This window comes from Lynx rufus, unplaced genomic scaffold (genome assembly GCF_022079265.1).
Source record: "Lynx rufus isolate CCGP_SWC_20201006 ecotype Redwood Valley unplaced genomic scaffold, mLynRuf1.p SCAF_8, whole genome shotgun sequence".
Classification (NCBI taxonomy): Eukaryota; Metazoa; Chordata; class Mammalia; order Carnivora; family Felidae; genus Lynx; species Lynx rufus.
The window spans coordinates 114,906,425-114,926,310 of NW_025814896.1; the positions used below are offsets into that span (position 1 = coordinate 114,906,425).

The 19,886-nt window shown below is 41.2% G+C and overlaps 1 protein-coding gene across 3 annotated transcripts in view; it reads left to right on the plus strand.

Annotated features, from left to right (window-relative positions):
- The first annotated feature begins 1,963 nt into the window (after nt 1-1,963).
- MEMO1 (mediator of cell motility 1) overlaps nt 1,964-19,886 on the plus strand; it is a 126,647-nt gene continuing 108,724 nt past the window's right edge. The window contains exons 1-2 of one of the 3 annotated variants that reach the window (XM_047067493.1): nt 1,964-2,252; nt 2,698-2,775. In XM_047067493.1, the coding sequence (XP_046923449.1) occupies nt 1,979-2,252; nt 2,698-2,775 (352 nt within the window). In that variant the 5' untranslated portion in view covers nt 1,964-1,978. Of the gene's footprint in view, nt 2,253-2,452; nt 2,776-19,886 lie in introns of those variants that run through there. The other 2 variants (XM_047067492.1, XM_047067490.1) reach the window with 2 other exon arrangements.

Genomic DNA, 19,886 nt, shown 5'->3' on the forward strand with positions numbered 1-19,886 from the left:
AAAGTCTGTGCTTCATAAGGACTGTATTAGTGAGGAATTCTTCCTTGCCCTTTGCTGTGACTGATGTTTATGGAGTGTCAAATCCAAACCCCTGGTGGATATAATGGAAATTGTATATAATACAGGATATAACACAGGAATTGCACAGTATTGCCACACAGGCTTCTCCTAGGATATGAAATGAATATTTTGCATTATATGGATCTCCATTAATTTAAAGGGAGGTAAGTGAATAGTTTCAACATATTTCTTTCAAGAGTCTGTTCTTGAATAAAAGATGGACAGGAGGAATAATGATGGGATATTTTGAGAGCATTCTAGAGATAATAGTAGATCTTTTAACCTTTCACTTCTGTTGGCATTGTGGTCTTTGCTGAGTTTGACCAGGAAGAAAACTCCTTTGGGGGAAAGAAGCCTTCAACAGAGCATTTCCATAGGGAGGAAGCTTAAATTTAAATTAAATTACTAGTTTGGAACGAGACCTAGAGTTGTTGCTAGGAGTAGAGGATAATGATAAGAATAAACCAAGAACAGCTTATAAATTGTTTTCAGATTATTTTCACTTAATCTCACAGCAAGCCTGTGAGTTAGATATTATTTTTTGCATGTTGACAGATAGGAAAGCTGAGGCTTGAAAAGGTTAAATCACTAGATGCCCATGATCACATAGCTGATCAGTGACAGCCAGGACTCAAATCTGATTTTCTAATTTGACCAGCCTGAAATATGAAGCTTTCTTAGTTCATTGTATCCAGTGTCCCTTCCCTGTCTTTTTTGGGGCCATAGAAACACAATTAGGAGTAATTAACTTGAGGAACTACCACTGCTTATCAATGCCATATTAACCGTATCAACAGTTTTCTTGAAATTTATGATGAAAAGTTTACCAATTTACCATGTCATCATTTGCCACTGAGTTTTGGTATTCCAAGAAGAGTACCATGGAATTAGAGCTCCAGCCCGTCTTTTTGTTATCTTTAAATTGACTACTTGGCACATTTTTTTTTTCTTTTGGCTGTAAAATATGTTTATATTTGGGCAGGTTAGTGGTAAAGTGAGAGGGTTAAAAATTGAGTAAAGAAATACAGGTCAGTCTAAAATAAAAATAGATTTTTTTTTTTTTTGGTCTAATAACTGTGTAGAAGAAGGTGTGAAAGTCAGAAATGGTCCAGTATTTGACCAGGTTTTTAGGCCTGGGATCTCACACAAGATCCTTGGGCCTTAAAGCTGAAAAGGTGGGAGGAGGGATGGGAATAGGACAGAAATTTAACACTTCCTCAGAGGTCCAAGATATCCTACTTTACTGTGATTCCTCTATAATTTTAAAGGAATTCTTTGTTCCTGGCACTTCTGTGGAAAAGTTGGATTTATAAGAGGAGGAAATGTATGCTTCCTATGTCAGGCTCTTTACATTTATTAACTCTTGTAATTCTAGGGACACTCCTTGAATAAATTATTCCCTTTTCATAGAGAATAACTGATGCTAGGTATATCACACTTGAATCTCAATTAGGGAGTTAAGACAGGCACCTCCATCCATATAAAATGAAACAAGATAACGTTTATAGTAGTCAAAGCCAGGATTAGGTGGTCAGGGTGGCCCAGTGAAGCAAAAACTAGAATTTGTGGGACCACAGGCACACCACCATGTGCCTGTTTCTGCAAATGAACTTCCCAACGTGGCCACGAGCTCGCATCCCTGGGAGTGAAACCTTGGGGGTGTGAATTCACTAAAAATTCGTGTGCATGATGGGGATGGGGGGGGAAGGGCAAACTGGACGGTCCTCGTGGAAAACCGCATCGGCGTGCCCTCGGAGCTCTACATTTAAGGAAGTTGGCTGGGGGAGGGGGCTTGCCCTGCGGCTGCGTCCTGCTCCCCGCACCCTCCCCCCCCCCAAAGCCTCTGCTGCCGCTAAACCCCGGAGAGCGGAGCGTGCACGTTGAGATTCCTCGGCGGGCCTGGCAGCGGCTGCTGGGCATGCTCAGTGGGCAGGACCCGTTAGAGTGGCGAGTAAGGAAGCGTTGGCTCCTCTCTGGGTCTGCCTTCCCCGGTTCAGGCCCCGGCCCTGGGCTTTTGTGTGCGCGGAGCTGCAGCCGCCGCTGCCTCCTCGCGGGGCCGCCCGACCCCAGATGCCGGCCGGCCTGTCCGGTTTCCGCCGTTAACCTCGCCGCGCGGCTGGAGGAGGAGCGGGGCGGGGCGGGGCCCGCGGGCCGGCGGCCGGGCGGGCAGGAGGGCCCTGCCGGGGGTGGGGGTGGGTGCGGGGAGTCCCGCGGGGGGTGGGGGGAGGGGGCGGGCGCGGAGTCACGGGGGTGGGGTCACCGGCGGTGGCTCGGGGAGGCCAGCTGGGAGGGGAGGGGGCCGTGGGGGCGGCTCGGCGGAACCGGCCGCGGCTGGGGAGCAGCGGCGAGGCCGGGGGCCGGGGCCAGGGCGTTCCGGGCTTCGCTGAAGCCGCCGCGGGCCCCATCTTCCGGCGGTCGCCGGAGTTTGTGGTGATTGTTGCTGCCTCCGCCACCGCCCCGGCTGCCATCTCCTCCTCCTGGGCCGCCGCCTCCTCCTCTTCCTCCTCCTCCTGGGCCGGGCCGATCCCCTCCCCGCCGCCGCCTCCTCCTGGGCTGGGCCCGCGGTGTCTCGTCCCCTCGCGGAGCCGCTCCTGCCGCCGCCGCCGCCGCCTCCTCATTCATCCTCGTGCACCATAGGCGGCACAGGCACCAAGATGTCCAACCGAGTGGTCTGCCGGGAAGCCAGTCACGCCGGGAGCTGGTACACAGCCTCAGGTAGGGCCCCAGGCCGGCCGGCCCGTCAGCCCGCCGCCGCCGCCTGGCCCCGCGCCCGCGGCCGCCCGAGGTCGGCGGCCCGGCCCCGCGCGGCGGCGGGAGGGACGAGGGCGCGGACGGCCGCCCGCCGCGGACCGCGTGGGGAGGGAGCGGCCCGGAGGCCGGCCTCGCCGCCTCCCCCACCCGGGTTGGGCAGCCCGCCGGGCAGCCCGGGGCCGGCCGCCCTTCTCGCTCAGCCCGGAGTTGGGCGAGAGGGAGAGTGGCCGCCTCGGCAGCCTGCGCCCTCCCTCGGGACCCGGCTGGAGGAGGGAATGCGCTCCCGGAGCTCCCGGACCCGAGTCTGCTGGTCGCCGCCTCCGGCTCCCGGGAGGCGGGCGGGCGGGCGGCCGGCCGGCCGGCCGCTGCCACCCCCCCCGAGAGGACGGTCTGCCCGGCGCCCGAGCCCCGCTTCCCCCACCCGGCGCCGAGGGAGGGACGCGCGTTCCTGTGCTCGCGGTTGCTCCCCGCCGGCGGTCCGAGCGGCGCCCGCCACCGGGGCAGTCCTCCGTCTGGCGGCGTGCACGGCCGCGTCCGCTCTCCCCTCTCCCGCGAGGAAGTCCTCTCCCTCCTCCGCTGGCAGTTTGGCAGGAGGCAGCGCTCCGCTCTCACCTTTAAGGTGCTCAGCTGTCTGGAGAGGAGTGCGCGGGGTAGTACTTTTTCACGTTGCCGGACCGGAGCCCACGGCTCCGCCCGTGAGGTCTGCGGGAGCGGGGTCTTTTCTGGGATTTGCAGCTCTTGTGTGTTGGGGGTAGAGTAGAAGTATTGCCAGGCGGTGGCTTGGGGTGGCCTCCCAGCCCTTTTGTCAGTGTTTTCATTGTTACTGTCATTCACGAAGGGGGCAGCTGGGATTTGGCATCAGCACTTTTGCTCAGCAGCCTCGCCACTCTCTAGTCGCTCAGCACCACGCAGGTGCTGAAGTACCTAAGGAATTAGACTAGGGTCTGAGCGAACGGAGGCTTCTGTCCACACTGCCTAAAAACATTTTAGAGCTCTTTAAGAAAGCCTAGGGACTTTCCCTTTAATAAACGTTTTGTTAGAGCGACTGTTTTCTGGGATTACTTTCAGGAGTCACATTTCTGGTAAGTTAACAAAGAAAAGTTCCCCTGTGATTCCTAATAGTTTTCAGTCATTTGGTATTGGCTTATCAATAACTAGACCTAACTTTAACGTGGATCGCATCATGTTTCCTTTTGCAAATAGTTGGATTGGCTAGCGACATGGTTTGTGAGACAGCAAAGATTTGGAGGAAAATTCATTTTTCTGAAGTTGCTAAACGAGCTCATAAATACATGCACTTTACTGACTCACTGAAGATTCGCTGCCTTAGGAAGACACAAAAGAATCATAATTTGCAAGCCTAACAGGTAGCTGTAGTTTTGTACTAAGCAAATGACATTTGACTTACCTTCATGGTCCTAAAGTACTTCATAAACATTTAATCATTTCTCACAACCTGAGAGTGTCAGTTAAGCTTTTCTTGTTCAACATATGGGGCTGTGCCCAAGACTGTGTACTAGGCAGAACAGGAACTGAGAAATGGGGGAGTCCCTAGCTCCTGGGTTTGCCCTCCAATTTAGTGTATTGCTAACATCCAGCTTATCAATTATAGTCTTTTCAGGGTTGTAAGTCACTAAGCTTCTTCAGTGTATTTTGAAGGTTAAAAAGTCTCAGTTTTCACTTTTCATGACCTTCTTTTGATTTATTTCTTTTGGTTTTGTTTTCTATGCCTTTCTATAAGTGTTAAGTGTTTTAAACTTTTTTTTTTTTTTGTAGCTTGCATTGAAATTTCAACAAAGGATTCTGGAGGAATTTTTATAGATTCTTGAACATTCTTTGGGTAATAAAATAAGGCAGAGTTGACACTTTGGACTTGAAGAGACTTCTTCAATAATCTCAAATATGGGAATTCTTTTATCCGGCTCAAAACATTCTCTAAGTATAGCTATCATTAGGGAATGAAAATGAAGTAATTTCTTTCTTTCTTTCTTTGTGTGTGTGTGTGTGTGTGTGTGTGTGTGTGTAAGCATAATTTTATTTTTTTCAGTGTTAGGTTCAGGTGTACAGTATAGTGATTCAACAATTCCTGTAATGGACTGTTTTCTTAAAAAATTTGAAATACAATCTTATTTCCCTAAACTTTCAAAGAAATCGATAATGCCATTTTGATAATGTGAATAGTTATAGACAACTTCATTGTTAAAAAAATTCAGAGCATGAGTGTCTTGTGTGTATGTATATATATGTGTGTGTGTGACTTTAAACTTAAGTGATTATTTTTAAAAAAAAAATTTTAATGTGTATTTATTTTTGAGAGAGAGAGACAGAGTGCGAGCCCGGCGGGGCAGAGAGAGGGAGACACAGAATCCAAAGTAGGCTCCAGGCTCTGAGCTGTCAGCACAGAGCCCGACGCTGGGCTTGAACCCACCATAGACCATGACCTGAGCCAAAGTCAGACAACCGACTGAGCCACCCAGGCGCCCCTAAACTTAAGTAATTATTAAGGATGAATTTAAAGCAGTGTAGTTGTAAAAGCTTATTTTGTATTTGAAAAATAAGTGAAGTAAAAATAAGTAAACTTCAACTTGGTTTGGTAACTTGTTTAACATTACCCAGTGTACCTATATTGATAACTTTGACCATTGGAAAAGTTTTACTTGTGTTATTATTGTTTTCCCTGGTGAACTACTCTTAAAAACTTGAGTAATAGGAGAGAGACAGATGTCATTGTGGATTGTCATTCTGTTCTTCCTACGTCATTCAGATCATGTCCATAGAATTAAAGTATTTGGTTATGGGTGAAATCACATTTGCTTCAGTTCAGAAAAAAAAAAAAAGTGTGTGTACTTATATATGTTACATGTATATACATATATATATCTTTGTTTTTATTTACTTCTTGTTATATGCTAGATCCACTAATAGAAGTCTAAATTATTCCCTGCCCTCGAGGAATTTACAGTTTATTTAAAGTAAGTAATAAGACAGCAAATACATTTTGGATAAATTAGGAGTGCTTTTATAGGAGTTCTGAGGATTGTGGAATCACTTTAAGGTAGGATTTGAATTGTGCTTTGAAGGAATGGTATTTAGGTGGGTTTGGAGAGGAGAAAAGAACATTGGGGAACACCACAAAATACAGAGACAAATAATGTGAATAGATCAATTTAATAAGAATGGAAGGTTCACACTTGGGTATAGTTCTTGAGCCTGGAATAGTAAGTAGGTTGGTGCTACAGTATTGATGCCTGTGAATGCTATGCGTAATAGTGATTTGACTTATTCAGTAGGCAGTCAGAACCAAGGGAGAAGTTTCTGAGTGGGGAGCTAATATGTGAGTAGCATTTTAGGAAAACTAATCTCATAGGAAGGTTAACCCTCAGTTCTTCACCTGTGTATAGCAGGGATCAGCAAACTATGCCCACAGCCCAGATCCAGCCTGCGGTCTTTTTTTTTTTTTTTTTTTTTGTAAAGTCCACTAACTAAGAATGGTTTTTCATTTTCAAAGGGTTTAAAAAACAAGCATAAACCAAAAAGTGCAGTAGAAACTGTCTGTGTGGCCTGTAAAACCTAAAATATTTAGGCCCTTTACAGAAAAATATGCCAGCTTCTAGTGTAGGTTAGTGGTTCTCAAAGTGTCATCTCTAGACCAGCAGCATAATGTATCTGTACTCTGTATTTTCTCTTATAGCTTTTATTTCATTATTTCAGGCTCTTACTATCTTATATCAAGACAGTTATAACTGCCTCCTAACTGGCCGCCTTTCTGCCCGTCTTATCCTCCTTAAGTCCATCCTCCATGTAGCTCCCTGAATAATCTTCTGACCACATAATTCCTTTACATAAATCTCACTGACCATCTTGCTTGTTGGAAAAGGTCTGTTTCTTCATAACTTGGCATCCTCCTTTTTGGCCACTCCCTTCTACCCCATCCCAGTCCTTGCTTTTACCACCCCTTAAAGCAACATGTAGCAGCTCTAATTGTTTCTTTAAATACATTGTGCTTTTTTACTCAAGCTGTTTGTCTGATGGAATGCACTTTGCCAAGATAATTCCTACTCTTCTTTTAAAGACTCAGGTGTTCGTACCTCCAAGAAGCCTATCCTGTTGCCTTGCCTCTTCCTGGCTGTTTCTGATGTTCCTTTGTACTCTCATGTGTGGTCTTCTGTAACGCTAGGAATTGCTTGAAGCTAGGAGCAATATCTTACTCATTTTTTGTACCCTGAGTACTCAGAACAGATTTTATACTTAGTAGGTATTTAGTAAGTATTTGAATGAATGAATGTTAAAGTGCTTCACATATAGTAAATATGGACAAAGATCTTGATTGTTTAAATCCTGAAGAACAGCAGCGTGATATAAGATCATTGCTAGTTAAATCTCTGAGTGTAGTACCAATGAAGAATGTCGGTGGTGGGAAAGGATTAGAAATCCTTTCACCAGTCGGGGACCTCATTTTATACAAGACTTTTAAAGAAGTGTAACATGCCTTTAGAAAAGCGTATGACTAGATGAATTTTCACATCATAAGCACATTCGTGTAATCAGTACCCAGCTAAAGAAACGTATCAGTGTTGGAATCCCCAACCCCTGCTGTGTTCTTTGTATTCTAACACTAGAAAAGTTTTGCATGTTTTTGAACTCTATATAAAGTAGGATCATAAAGTATATCTTATTTGAGCTTCTTTTGCTCAAAATATTATATTTATGAGATTAACCCCTGTTGTGTTGTAATTTGTTTTTTCTTGTTGCTTTATTCTGTTATGTGAGTATACCACAGTTTATTCATTCTCCTGTTGGTGGACATTGGATTATTTGGTGCAATGAACATAGCTGTACTTTTTTTTTCTGGTAAAAAAAAGTTTTTTTTTTTTAATTTATTTTGAGAGAGAGAGAGAGAGCAAGCGAGCGCGCGCATTACCTGGCAAGTTGGAAAGGGGCAAAGAGAGAGAATCCCAAGCTGACTCCACTCTCAACGAGGGGTCTGATTCAGGGCTCGATCCCACAAACCATGAGATCATGACCTGATCTGAAATTAAGAGTTGGCTGCTTAACCGATTGATCCACCCAGGCACCCCTACAGTGGAATTGTTAAGTCATGATTATGGTATGCTCATTTTTAGTAGATTCTGCTAAAGTTTTGGAAAGTGGTTTTACGAATTTATGCTCCCACCACCAGTGTATGAGTTCTAGTTGTTCTGTATCTTTGTCAACACTTATTATTGTCAGTCTTTTTATTTTTACTTATTCTGGATTGGTAGGTAGTGGTATTGCATTGTAGTTTTAATTTTATTTTCCTGATGACTAATAAAGTTGAACACCTTTTTATATTAGGGACCCTATGATATTGGCCATTTGGATTTCTGCTTTTGTGAAGTATCTGTTACAAAGTCTTTGGGTCTTTTTCTATTAGGTTGTTTACTTTTTTCATATTGATTTGTAGTTCTTTACATATTGTGGTTATAGTCTTGTTAGATTTATATATTGCAGGTATTTTTTACTCTGTAGCTAGCCCTTCCAGGATCTTGGTGTCCTGGTGAATCAAAGTGCTTAATTTTGTCCTGGTGAATCAAAGTGCTTAATTTTAAAGAAGTCTAGTCTGTCAATTGGTTAGTGCTTTTTAATTTCCATTTGTGAAATCTCTGCCTATGTCAATGTTATGAAACTACTTTCCTATGTTTATTATTTAAAAAAATTTTTTTTTCAACATTTTTTTAATTTATTTTTGGGACAGAGAGAGACAGAGCATGAACAGGGGAGGGGCAGAGAGAGAGGGAGACACAGAATCGGAAACAGGCTCCAGGCTCCGAGCCATCAGCCCAGAGCCTGACGCGGGGCTCGAACTCACGGACCACGAGATCGTGACCTGGCTGAAGTCGGACGCTTAACCGACTGCGCCACCCAGACGCCCCATCCTATGTTTAATTCTTAATTTTTATTTTTAAATATTTATTTATTTTGAGAGAGAGAGAGGGAGAGGGGAGAGAGAGAGAGAGAGAGAGAGAGAGAGAGAGAGAGAGAGAGAATGAGCAGGGGAGGAGCAGAGAGAGGGGGAGAGAGAATATCCCAAGCAGGCTCCTGGCTGATAGCACAGAGGAGGTCATGAGATCATGACCTGAGCTGGAATCAAGAGTTGAAATAAAAAATCAGATTCATAATCAACTGAGCCACCCAGGCACTGTCCCCCACCCCCCATGTTTTCTTTCAAAAGCTTTATCTTTTTTTTTTTTTAATTTTTTTTAATGTTTATTTATTTTTGAGAGGGAGAGAGACAGAGCATGAGCAGGGCTGAGGGGCAGAGAGAGAGAGAGAGAGAGAGAGAGAATCCAAAGCAGGCTCCAGGCTCTGAGCTGTCGGCACAGAGCCTGATGCGGGGCTTGAACTCACCAATGGTGAGATCATGACCTGAGCTGACGTTAGCCACCCAACAGACTGACTGAGCCACACTGGCACCCCTAAAAGCTTTATCTTTTTACCTTTCATATTTATATCAATAATTCATCTGGTTGATAGCTGTATGTGTATGAAGTAGGTATATTACATAAATTTTTTTTGTTGAACTAAATGTAGATACAGAAAAAGTATTCAAGTGTACACTTTGATGAATATTCAGATTTAACATACTCTATGTAACCAGCCTGTTATATCAAGAAATAGAATGTTGTCAGCATTCCAGAAGGATACATTATGTTTTAATGTTTAAAAAAAAATTTTTTTTAATGTTTTTATTTATTTTTGAGACAGACAGAGACAGAGCATGAGCAGGGGAGGGGCAGAGAGAGGGAGACACAGAATCTGAAGCAGGCTCCAGGCTCTGAGCTGTCAGCACAGAGTCCCACACGGGGCTCGAACTCATGGACTGTGAGATCATGACCTGAGCTGAAGTTGGATGCTTAACCGACTGAACCACCCAGGTGCCCTGTTTAAATGTTTTTTGAAATTGGTATGTCTAAGTGTATATTTAATGTGGGGCCTTTCCCCCCTACCCTGTCCCCAAAAATGATTGTTATATTGGTGGTACGTCTCATAATTACTGGTGTCCTGGAATCAAGGAAATATAGCAAAGTCTGATGATTTCAAAAAGCATTCTTGAAGTGTTTGTATGATATATATCTTAAAAAAAATTTTTTTTTAATGCTTATTTTTGAGAGAGAGAAAGAGAGCATGTGTGTGAGTATGGGGGAAGGGCACAGAGAGAGAGAAGAGAGAGAGAGAGAGAGAGAGAGAGAGAGAGAGAGAGAGAATCTGAAGCAGGCTCCAGGCTCCGTGCTGTCAGCACAGAACCTGACATGGGACTCAAACCCATGAACTGTGAGATCATGACCTGAGCTCAAGTTGGACACTTAACTGACTGAGCCACCTGGGCACCCCTGTATGATATATGTCTTAATTGCAGTTTTACTTTTTGAGTTGTTTTATTCATTTTGCCATATTTCTAAACTTTTAATAAAATTTTGTCAGGGTGCTGTGGTTGGAAAACTGCAATTGTTTTATTTTTTTGACATGTGCCTTGAGTTTAGAGTGTCAAAATACATCTCGGTGTGTGAGAAATTGAAAAACTGTCTAATAAAGATATTCTCCTTTGAAGTAAAGAGATTATATGTATAATATTTAGTCTTAAAATTAACTTTTTAGGTTACTAGATACAGTGTTCTGTATGCTGATTTTTCTTTGCATTTCATCCTGCTGTTTTACTTGGAAAAAGGCAAGAAGGAAAGAACAAATTTAATAGGCAAACTGTTAAAGTTTTGTTTGATTACCACTGGCTCTTTCTCACTTTCCTTCTTGTTTTTTCTGATGTATTTTCCAAGTCAAAGTCATCTTTCTTACCTCCATGGTACAGTTTGTAGTTATCTCCTTTTGGATTTTTGTCCATTTGAAAGACCAGGATGATAGCAAAAATGTCCTTCATTAAACATATTCCATGGGTACGTTTCCTATATTTGTATATAATCTGTAATCCTCAAGGACACTACAAGGTTGGTATTGTCTCCATTTATGGATGTGGAAATAATGACTCAGAGAGGTTGAATAACTTGTTTAAGGTATATTTAAGTGGAGGAGTCTGATTGCAGGCAGCCAGTCTGACTGCAAGGAGATATGGTGAGATATGCTGCTCCAAACGTTGAAGTTTTCTGCTCTTCAGGTTTTTTCTAAACTATTGACATTTAACTCACACTTGTGTATATCTCATGGTTTATAAGGCATTTTCTCATACATTTTTGATTTTCACAATAATCCTGTGATTAGGTATAGGATAGGTAAGGCAGGCAGGCTTTAATCCACCCCCTCCTTGCTCTCTTATTGATGAGAAACTAAGACTTGGCGGAGGCTAAATTGCCTGAGTCATACTACTGGTAAACGGCGAGCTAGGATTTGAACACAGGACTTCTGGCTGAAGGCTACTGTTTTTTGTTTGTAGTGCTGCTGGAGTAAGAGAGAAGTGGAATTATTTGGAGTCAGTAAGCATCTCTATAATTGTTAAATAAATGTTTTAGATTATAAAATAATAAAAATGTGACTAGAAACACTTATGAATATTGAATATTATTCATAGAAAATAAATACTGGTAAAGGAATTGGTTTATTTTAATTAGGCTGGTCCCAGAATTTGAATCAGGCCGAACAAAACTTGATACTTCTGGAGAGGCTTTGTTTAACATTCAGTGATTCAGTATTGAATAAATTGAGCTCTGTGTGAAGGGTACTGCTCTAGGGACTAGTAGTGTAGCAGGAGATGAAACAAACAAAAATCCCTAGAGTGTATATTCTGTTTGGAGGAGATAGACAATAAATAAGGTAAGTAAGTAAAATATATAGTATATTAGATACGGGAAAGTGCTATGGAGAATTATAAAGCAAATCAGAGCTGCTGATGCATAAAAATGTTTAAGAATCGGAGGGAAGTTTGCAATTTTAAATAACATTGGAAGGGAAGACTTCATTTGAATGACTTTGAGTGAAGACTGGAAGTAGAGGAGAGAGAGCAAGCCTTGCATTGTAGGTAATTTTAGAGGCCAAGATAATTTTTTAAGTTTATTTATTTTTGAGAGACAAAGACATCATGAGTTGGGGAGAGGCAGAGAGAGATGGAGAAAGAGAGAATCCCAGGCAGGCTCCACACAGTGCAGAGCCTGACATGGGGCTCAAACTCACAAAACTCACATGACCTGAGCTGAAAGCATGAGACTCTTAACTGACTGAGCCACCCGGGCGCCCCTAGAGACCAAGATAATTTTAGGCTGAAGGTACGTCAAGTTCAGAGGTCCTGAAGCTAAGGCTGGCTTGGAGTATTGGAGAAACAGCAAGGAGGCCATTGCAACTGGTATGAAGTGACATGGATAGAGTAGTGTGATATGAGGTTAAAAGTAAATGGCTGGAGCAGAGGCACAGAGGTGCTTTGGTCAGACAGGTCTTGAAGACCATTGTAAGGACTTTTCTTGAGTGAGACAGCTGTTGGAAGGTTTTGAGCAGTTGATGACATGCTCCATTTAGATTTACTAGAATCACTTGACTGCTGTAGTGAGTGTCAGGGAGTGGTGAAGCCGGTGGCAAGGGCAGAACCAGAGAGACCAGTTATGAGGAAAGCACTAATCCAAGTAAGAGATGATAAAGGCTGGCATTGAGTAATAATAGCAGTGGAGGCAGGTCAGAGTGATTGGTTACTGGATATATTTTGAAGGTAGAGCTGATGGGATTTGCTGCCATACTTGGAAGTGGGGTATGAGAGAAATAAGTCACAGGTATTTCTTTCTTTCTTTTTTTTTTTAATTTTTTAAATGTTTATTCATTTTTTTTTTTTGAGAGACAGAGATACAGAGTGTGAGTGGGGGAGGGGCAGAGAGAGAGGGAGACAGAGAATCTGAAGCAGGCTCCAGACTCTGAGCTGTCAGCACAGAGCCCGATGCAGGGCTCAAACTCACAAACCATGAGATCATGGCCTGAGCCAAAGTCGGCCACTTAACCGGCTGAGCCACCCAGGCGCTCCAGTCATGGATATTTCTTAAGGTTTATCTGTTAGAAATTGCAGTAATGGAGTTGCTACCACCTGAGGTAGGGAAGACTTATGAGAAAATAAAAAAAATGGTAGAGGAAGGTTAGGAGCTCTATTTTGGTTTGTTAAATTTTGAGGTACTTACTGTAAGTCACGTGGGTACATGAGCTTAGACTTTAGGGGAGAGGCCTAGACTGGAGATGTAAAATTGGGAATTATCATTATATAGATGGTATTTAAAGCCAAGTGTCCGGTGAAATCACAAGAAAGGGAATAGCAAGGCCAAAGAGGTTCATGACTAAGCCTTAAAACGTTTCCAACCTGAAGAGCTTGGGTAGGTGAGGGAGATCATGTAAGGAAGACCAACTGAGCATCTCATTAGGTAGAGAATGAGATAGCCTAGGAGCCAAGTAAAGAAAATGCTTGAAGACATCTCAGTGCAGTTAATATAGATTTGCCTTGGAGTTTTTTCTTTGACATACACATTTCAGTCTGGTCTAGGCTGCTCTGCTCTTCGACATCGTTTATGCTATTGCCAGAGCTTCTCAACTCGTTGCCTACTTTCCATTCTGTTCTTTACGCAACAGAGAGAGAGGGAGAGAGAGAGAGACAGAGCGAGTGAGAGAGAGAGAGAGAGAGAGAGAGATATCTTCTAAATATGTGAATGAGATAATAGTCATTTTTCAGAACCCTCCCCTCATACTTAAAATCACATTCAAAATTCTTACTGAGGCTTAGAAGGTCTTACATGCTCTGACCTCTGCTCAACTTTCTGATTTCATCTCCTACCACTTATTCTTTATGCTGTTCCAACCATTCTGGCCCTCTTACTGTTTCCCAAATATGTCAAGCTTATTCCTGCCTTAGGACTTTTGCAGGTACTTCCCAAGATTGGCTAGTTCGGGCAGAGTAGCCAAGGAAAGGATATTTTTACTAATACCCTTATTTTGCTAGTCACAACTAGGAGTAGAAATAGGAAGGGGTGAAAATGGGTGGGATAGCTTTTCTCAAAGTGTGATGAGAAACAGTAGTCCCTGGAGATGCCTTTGCAGAAAGGCTTTATGGTCAAGTAAGTTTAGGAAATGTTGCATCTGTTTTTCTCCCTTGGGCCCAGATAACTAACAATAGACTTGTTTTATGGCTCATTACATGGTCTGTCTTGGTGAATGTTCTGTGTTCATTTGAAAATAATGTATGTTTTCTGTAGTTGTGGGGTGGAATGCTTTCTAAATGTTAATTAGGTTAAGTTGGGTTATTGTATTTAAGTCTTCTACATTCCTATTGATTTTCCTTATTTTATTATTTATGTTAGTTCCTGAGAGCAGTATTGAAATTCGCAACTATAATTCTGGGTTTGTGTATTGTTTCTTTTACTTTGTTGATTTGTTGATTCATGTATTTTAAATATCTTATTTAATGTACATGTTTGGGATTATGTTTTCTTGAATTAACTATTATTATGTATGTTCCTCTTTATATCTGGTAATATTTTTTGTTCTGAAGTGTTCCTTGTTTTATATTAATAAAGCCAGTCCAGCTTTCTCATAGGTAATATTTGTATGGTACATGCTTTTTCATCGGTGTCAGGGGTCACTGAGACTACCTTCAGGTTTGATGAGCCCTTAGAAGGACTCCTAGAACTCAGAAAAGCTGTTATACTTACAGGTACAGTTTATTACAGAGAAAGGATACAGATGAAAATCACAGAAAGGGAAAGGTGCATATAGTGGAGTACAGGACAAATCAGGTATCAGTGTGTCCTCTCTCAGTGCAGTTGCTCTGACAGTGTTAAATTCTGTCATCAATGATTTGACAACAAGTATGAAGTCTTGACAGCCAGGGAAGCCCATTTGGGCCGTGGTATCACAGGTTTTTATTTTATTGGGGGTGTCAGTCTTATAGGCATAGAGCACTCTTGTGACTGACCTTAACTAATCAGTCTCCAGCTCTCCTGTCTTTTGCAGAGCTCATAGTGATACAGTGTGGCCCATGGTATCAGGAAAACAAAAACAGGAATTTATGACAAATCATATTGTTAGCATAAACTAGCAAGGCCCTAGGTATACGAAGACCCTTTTTTTTTTATTGTGGTAAAATATACATAGCATGAAATTTGCTATTTTACCAATTTCTAAGTGTACACTTCTGTGGCATTTAAGTATATTAATATAATTTGCAGCCATCACCAATGGTTTCCCCAACTGAAAGTCTGTACTCCTTAAATACTAACTTCCTATTGATTCCTCTTCTCATCTCCTGGCAACCACCATTTTACTTTCTTTATCTATGAATTTGCCTATCCTAGGTGTCTAGGTTAAGTGGACTCATAAAATATTTGTCCTTTTTTGTGTGACTTACTTTACTTAATATGTTTTCAAGGTTCATCCGTATCCAAATTAGTATGTATCAGAATTTCATTTCATTTCAAGGCTGAATAATATCCATTGTATGTATAAACCATATTGTATTCATTCATCTGTTGATGCACAGTTGGGTTGTTTGTACCTTTTGGCTATGTGAATAAATAGTCCTGTGAATGTTATCTGCTTGAGTCCCTGCTTTCAGTTGTTTTGGGTATCTGTCTAGGAGTAGAATTGCTGGGTCATAGGGTAATTCCATATTTAACTCTTTGAGGAATTAGCAAACTGATATCCACAGCAGCCACACTATTCTACATGCCTGCTAGCAATGTACACGGGTTCTACTTCCTTCACATCCTTGCCAACACTTGTTCTTCCCCCCCTTTTTTTCTTTGATAATAGCCATCCTAATGAGTAATGATATAGAACATGTTTTCATGTGATCATTGGCCATTTGTAGATTATCTTTGGAGAAATGTCTACTCAGGTCTTTCTCCTATTTTTAAATTGGTTTGTTTCTTTTTATGAAGTTAAAAGAATTCATTGGATATTCTGGAAATTAATCCTTTATCAGACATATGAGTTATAAGTATTTTCTTCCATTCTATAGATGGTCTTTTCCTTTCATGATAGTATCTTTTCATGCACAGAAACTTTAATTCTGATGAAATTCAGATTTATTTATTTATTCATTTATTTATTTTTCTTTTGTTACTTGTGCTTTGGTGATGTATAAGCAACCATTGACAAACCTAAGATCATGAAGATTTGCTTCTGCAGTTTCTTCTGAGAAATAAGTTTATATAGTTTTATATAGTTTATAGTTTTAGCTTTTACATTTAGGTTGTTGATTCATTTTGAGTTAAGTTTTGTATATGGGGTGGGTTTGGGTTCAACTTTATTCTTTTGCATGTGGATGTCCAGTTGTCTCAGCACCATTTGTTGAAGAGACTATTCTTTCTCTGTTGAATGTTCAAATCAATTGATTATAGATGTTTGGGTTTATTTCTGGACTCAGTTCTAGTCCATTGGTCTCTATGTCTATCTTTCCTATTCCATTACCGCACTGTTTTGATTACTGTAGCTTTTTTACCCCATTTTTGATAGGTGGTTTGGTAAAAATTGAATTCAGTAGGTGTGTTGACATTACTTCTTTTAGCACTTTATAAATGTTTTATTGAATTTCGGCTTGCACGGCGCTTGAGAATTCTGTGATTTTTTAAAAAAGTATTAGTTTCTCTCAATACAGTGTTGTTTTTTTTTTCTTTTCCTATGGTTGTGTTAAGCTTTTTTTTTTTTTTAAACTTATTACCATTTTCCTGCTATTTTATCATCATGTGCCTTTGAGTGATCTGAGTTTATCCTTTTTTGGGATTCACTAAGTTTCTTGGATCTGTGGGTTATAGTTAGCAGCAGATTTAGAAAAATACTTGTCATAATCATTATTACCGCAAATATTTTTTCTTTTTACCCCCTTTGTTTTCTGGACTCCAATTAAAAGTATGCTAAATAGCTTGGTATTGCCCTATAGTTAATTCAGAATTGTTTTCTTCTTTCTCTCTGTGCTTCCTTTTGGGTAATTTCTTTTAAGTTCACTGATTTTTTTTTTTTTTTTGTCTTGTGCAATATCTAAATTTGCTTTCAATTCCATCAGTGACATCTTTTAAGTACAAAAAAGTTAATGAAATAACTGCTAATTTCACCTGAATATTACCTTTTCTTTTTTAAGTTTATTTGTTTTGAGTTTGAGAGAGAGAGACAGGGAGACAGAATCCCAAGCAAGCTGTGTGCTGTCAGCGCAGAGCCTAACCTGGGGCTCAATCTCACAAAGAGATCATGACCTAAGCCAAGATTGTGAGCTGGAGTCTTAACTGACTGATTCTGAGCCACCCACGTTCCCCTCATCTGAATATTTTCTTAAAAATTTTTTTAAAATTAATTTATTTTTTAACTAAACATTTTTTTTTAATGTTTATTTATTTTTGACAGAGAGAGAGAGAGACAGACAAACAGAGCATGAGCGGGGGAGGGGCAGAGAGAGAGGAAGACACAGAATCTGAAACAGGCCCTGGGCTCTGAGCTGTCAGCACAGAACCCGACACGGGGATCGAACTCACAGACTGCGAGATCATGACCTGAGCTGAAGTGGGATGCTCAACCGACTGAGCCACCCAGGCGCCTCTAAAATTTATTTTTGAGAGAGAGTGGGTACATGTGTGCGTGAGAATGGGGGGAGGGGCAGAGAGACTGGGACAGAGGATCTGAAGCAGGCCCTGTGCTGATAGCATTGAGCCCAATATAAAAACATTAAAAAAATTAAAAAAAAAGTAACTTTTTATTTTTTATTTTTTTCCTGATATCAGGGCAACCTAGAAATTGAAAAAACATGTGAATTATACTTAATATTGGTTTAGAGTTATTTTCTTTTAAATTAATTTTTTTAATGGTTATTTATTTATTTATTTATTTATTTATTTTATTTATTTTTGGGACAGAGAGAGACAGAGCGTGAACGGGGGAGGGGCAGAGAGAGAGGGAGACACAGAATCGGAAACAGGCTCCAGGCTCTGAGCCGTCAGCCCAGAGCCTGACGCGGGGCTCGAACTCACGGACCGCGAGATCGTGACCTGGCTGAAGTCGGACGCTTAACCGACTGCGCCACCCAGGCGCCCCAATGGTTATTTATTTTTGAGACAGAGAGACAGAGCATGAGCAGGGAAGAGGCAGAAAGAGAGGGAGACCTAGAATCAAGAGTAGGCTCCAGGCTCTGGGCTGACAGCACAGAGCCCGACACAGTGCTCCAACCCATGAACCTTGAGATTACGACTTGAGTGAAAGTCGAAAGCTTAACCGACTGAGCCACCCAGGCACCCCCAGTATTATTTTCTTTCAAATTAAATTAAGTTATACATTTAAAAATACTGTGAATACATTCATATGTTTTAAAAATTAAAGGATTGAGAAGCTCATTCCTATACCACCTTTGTAAATTTCATATTCCCCCTTCCTTGTAGGTGTGTGCTTTTATCAATTCCTTGCATGTCTGTCCATTGTTTTGTTACGCATATACAAGCACATGTGAATATGTCATCATTTCTTTTTTTTTTTTTTTTTTTTTTTTAATTTTTTTTCAACGTTTATTTATTTTTTTGGGACAGAGAGAGACAGAGCATGAACGGGGGAGGGGCAGAGAGAGAGGGAGACACAGAATCGGAAACAGGCTCCAGGCTCCGAGCCATCAGCCCAGAGCCTGATGCGGGGCTCGAACCCACGGACCGCGAGATCGTGACCTGGCTGAAGTCGGACGCTTAACCGACTGCGCCACCCAGGCGCCCCTATGTCATCATTTCCTACACCTTTTCAGCAAATGGTAGTATACTGTATTGTATAATTCTTTTATACTTTTGTACTTAACAAATTCAGTATTTGAAGGTCTTTCTGTGTTATAACACCAATAGTCATTATTCTACCTATCACATTCCCTTTTTTGGTTATTGCTTATTCTGGTTCTTCAAAGGAAGATAGTTATGATGCATTCAGTAAGGTGATACAGAGTTGAATAGCTACATAAAGTATCATTAGATCTCTAGCAGTTATTTTGAAACTTTTCAGTCTCAGAGTCCCTTTATACTCCTTAAAATGATTGATAACGCCAAAGCACTTCTTTTTTTGCATGTGAGTTAATCTATCAATATATGTCATTAGAAACTAAAACTGAGAAACTTAAAATACTTACATGTAATTTATTTAAAAAATAATAAAACCCATTGCATGTTAATATGAATAGCATTTTTAATGAAAATAACTTTATTTTCCAAAACAAGGAAAATATGAGAAATTAGCATTTGTTACATTTTTGAACATATTTTCAATGTCTAGTTTAATGGAAAACAACTGGCTTCTCATATCTGTTACTGCATTCATTTTGTTGTGACTTGTTTTATCTGAAGCATATCAAGAAAATCTGGCCTCATACAAATATGAAATTGGAAAAAGGGCAGAATATTTTAGTGAACTATTCAGATGATTGTGGATATCCTACTCTGATGCTGTACTAAAACTAAATTTTTTTTTTAATGTTTGTTTATTTTTGAGAGACGGAGCATGGGGGGGGGGATGGTGCAGAGAGAGAGGAAAACATAGAATTGGAAGTGGGCTCCAGGCTCCGAGTGAGCTGTCAGCACTGAGCCAACACAGGGCTCGAACTCATGAACCAGGAGATCATGACCTGAGCTGAAGTTGGATGTTTAACTGACCCAGGTGCCCCTAAAGTTGTAGTTTTTTAAAAATTGTTTTATTGAAATATAGTTGACATATGATGAATGACACAAATGTAATATACCTGTGAGACTGTCAACAACAGCATCAAGATGGTCTACTTCTAAAAGGACTTTTAGAAAAATTAATTCCAGGGTTGCCTGGGTGGCTTAGTTGGTTAAGCATCTGACTTGATTTAGACTCAGGTCGTGATCTCACCCAGTTCATGAGTTCGAGCCCCCCCGTCAGGCTCTGTGATGTCAGCAGATTCTCTCTCCCTCTTTCTGTGCCCCTTTCCTGCTTGCACGCATGTTCTCTCACTCTCAAAATAAATAAATACACATTAAAAAAAAAAGAAGAAGAAGAAAGATTAAGTCCAATCTGGAATTTGAAATCTTAGCAATGAAGTTTTCATACTGTTTTCATTAATATCAGTCTATCCTCCACTTGAAGTGGATCTTTCA